General features: G+C 42.8%; 1 protein-coding gene across 1 annotated transcript; it reads right to left on the reverse strand.

The window, feature by feature from the left end:
- Window positions 1–3,227, reverse strand: LOC127934203 (ankyrin repeat domain-containing protein 34C-like). Its single transcript, XM_052531430.1, has one exon. The coding sequence runs from the start codon at window positions 3,225–3,227 to the stop codon at window positions 1,632–1,634; it is 1,596 nt and encodes a 531-aa protein (XP_052387390.1). The 3' UTR covers window positions 1–1,631.
- Window positions 3,228–3,444: the final 217 nt, after the last annotated feature.

A 3,444-nucleotide genomic window follows, 5' to 3' on the forward strand; every position in this document is an offset into this window, starting at 1 on the left:
GACCCATATAATTATGTCATATGTGTATTTAATAATCACAGACCCAAAGCCTAAATGCATCTGTTGATTGCTTATGTTTAATGTCTTAATTCAGAGAAAATGAGTGAGGAGTTAGCCAGCTAACTCTAGTACTACAGAACATGTATTATTTGAAAGCCTTGTGCAGTCAATGTAGCTATTAAACATTATAGCAGCAATGAATCTGAAGCACTTCGCATTTGCACGAAAAAAGGTAAAATGGGCACATTAGTTCTACCACATAACATTGGCTGACAAATGGATAAACTTATGTTCACATTTGTCTGTACAATAGTCATTGGTTTATCACAGGGCATGTTCCGCTACAGACTTTCCCTAAATATATTATGATATGCTGTGGTCAAAGTATTACTTAGCCATATTTGCCAATTATTGTCATCATTATACTTCATGTTAAGTGATTTCTTACTTATTTCATACTGATTCTAATATTGTGATTCAAATGCTGCTTAATAATATTGTATTAAAAGGAATATGTGATGCAGACCACCCTTTACTCTCCCTTAAAGGCACTATGCACTAATTAGCTACAAACATTCAATCTCTTGAACTCGTCATGGAACGAACTGACACTTTATATATGTAAAGACTGTCGACCTAGCAAGGTTAACTAAGGGCTCTACGACTATATGAGTCATCTTTGCTTTAAGGAGTAAGTCATAATTACACTTGTAATTTTGCATGTATTATTGCAACTGATGTTGGATGTAATCAATTACAAGAGACAGATTCCCCTATAATTAGCTTACATGGTCAGTATTTCATAGAATTTAGATAAGATATGATTGTAATGATACATCTGCATTATTAACATCAACATTAAAAAGTTAACATATTGTATGTATAGTGATGAGAGAAAAATTCTCTTGCATCTCCTCTTTCTTGCTACCATTCTCAACCCGATTTGCTTTTCTTGCAGGACTTCCCTTTATAATCAGGAGCCAATGGAATGCTTTCTTTTAATGGGTATGATCTGGTGACCTCTCTGCTCCATTTTGACAGTACGGTTTTGCATTCACTCTCCTGTCTGCCTTAATGAATCTCATGGAGAGATGTCTAGACTTTGAAGACACAGATATTTCTGTCTCTGTTTGTGTTTGCAGCAGAAGAGCCGCGCTCAGAACTAGCTGTAGTCAAGCTGTCAAATTCAATCTTCATTCGCCAGAGAATAATAGCACACTCTCTCACCTACTCTTTAAGAGGACAAACACTACCTTTGTTGCGGAATGGAAAATTGCACACTTCTTTGTTGTATTTTTGCGACTGTTGTAAATCCCATTTCCACTAACATTTATTTTGAAAATGAGTGCTGTGGTTGGTAGGAAATGACAGTCTAAGCTTACACTATAAGGTTACATCATATATTACATCTAAACAAACCCTTTCATTCATTTAGTTTTCAGTTGCTTTTTCAAAAAAACTAATTGAATTGAATTGAGCTAATTGAAACTACAGTAGCAAGTAGATTAACCTGTTGATACAATATCCCTTTGCCCTAAATGGCTACATTCATTGCAAATTACCTAAAATTCAGCATTATCCAAGACATATATTTATGATCTTAAAGGTGCTACATCTACAGAGACTGAGTTTCATGATTGATGGTTGAGCTCTTCAAAGTTTGAAAGCTGCTTCATCTGTTCCACTTGCATAGAGTGCCTTCTCACAAGCTTCTTCTTCGTCCTGAGGTTGCCTCTCTTTGGTGAGTTGGGTGCTACGGGAGCTATTGGTCTGATACCTGCTGCAAGTGGGGATGAGGGTTTGCTGCTTGCCCCTATATCTGGAATAGGAGGGTTTGGGTTGATGTTTAATGGGGGAAGGTGACCTGGGCGGGTGTGGGATATGTAATCCAGCAATAGCGTTCCAGAGCCGCGCCGCTCCAGTAGGCCAGGAGCTCTGCATCTGGCTGTGCTTGGGGAGGAAGTACTGGGATTGCTGTCCAAGGACTCTCGTGAACCTGTAAGCATAGCAAGAGGGGATGTATTGAGCTTCCTTCTCTCCAGAGGTGTCTTAGGAGAGTCTAGCATGCTGGAATCTGAGTACAGCTGGGAGTCTGAGTCGTAGTGTTCATTCCCCAGTCTCCTCCGGTGCATTGTGTCTCTGAGGCTAACTGGCCCCAAGTTTCCTCCAGAGCCCTCCTGCTCCGTGGGGACAGTGCTACGTCGTGCGAGGGGCTGGTGCTGTGCTAGAGATCTCTCATAGGAGGCTTTGGAAGATGTCGGAAGGGATGAAGTTGGCAAGATTTTTGTGCTCTGATCTCCCACCATTGGAAACAAGATATATTTTCCATCCACACTGTTATGCCGAGACAAAATGCCTCTTCTGGACATGCTCAGTCCATTGACACCTGCAACAACATCCTCATCTGAGTTGGCTCTCTTGCTCTCTTCATTGGCCGCCACCAAGACGGAGGGGGCAATCAGACCCCAAGGCTCTGATTGTAGACGCTTCAACTGGGGTAGACGAGCCCTCTTGGGGTTCACAGGCTTCTTACTGGGGGAAGTAAGTCCGTTGGAAAGTTTGGCTGCTGTGTTTGAAGCTGATTTAAATTTTGTTTGAAAATTGAATACAGTGTCTTGCTCCTCCGCTTTGCTGGGAGATGGCGATGCATGAAGATCTATCTCTGATGGTGAGGCACAAGGTGCAGGAGAGGTCCTCTCATCCAACTCTGGAGAAGGAGGAACATTCAGGTACTGCTTGGTGGTTTTGGTTCCAGATGGTGATTTGTCAGTGGTAATGATGATGACCTCCTTGCCTTTGGCTTTGCAGGCATCAAGGAGAACTTTTAGGGTTTCTTTATCATCTGCATTGACAGCATAGACTAAAGCAGAAGATCCATGACGGTCCTCCAGGCTTGGATCAGCCCCATTAGTCAGTAGAAGTGAGACCACCTCATGTCCTGCCCTGTGGCTGCATGCGTGCATAAGGGCTGTCCTTCCAGCTTTGTCTTGGATATTAGGGTCAGCTTTGTTGTCCAGAAGGTACTTGACAAGCTTAGCCTTGCTGACACTCTGCTGGTCAGAGTGTTTGGACATGCAGGCCACCATGAGTGGTGTCTCTCCTTGATCGTTACTTTCATTTATGTAGGCTCCACCTTCCAGGAGAAGCCTTGTAAGGCGCAAACGCCGAAGCCACACTGCTTTCAGCAGAGAGTTCCCATCCGTCCTGAGCTCCAGCACGTCAGCCATCCCCCAGACTGGACCCAAATCAGCCTCAGTCCTGCAAGGCAAGAGCAGACTGCTGCTACAGTCATCAAACAGATCCCAGAGACATTTCCATGTCACAAACACTTAAAATTTTAGTGATAAATACTGCATGAAATCAAATTTTAGAGATAAACACTGCATGAAATCACTAGATTGTTTGTTTTGAAGAGCCACCAGGGGGCAGCCTAAATGCGCAGGG

Source organism: Carassius gibelio, chromosome A18 (assembly GCF_023724105.1).
Source record: "Carassius gibelio isolate Cgi1373 ecotype wild population from Czech Republic chromosome A18, carGib1.2-hapl.c, whole genome shotgun sequence".
NCBI lineage: Eukaryota > Metazoa > Chordata > Actinopteri > Cypriniformes > Cyprinidae > Carassius > Carassius gibelio.

Bases quoted from the DNA above. Each gene is read 5' to 3' on its own strand.
- LOC127934203 (XM_052531430.1), bottom strand. From the start codon at position 3,227: ATGGCTGACGTGCTGGAGCTCAGGACGGATGGGAACTCTCTGCTGAAA.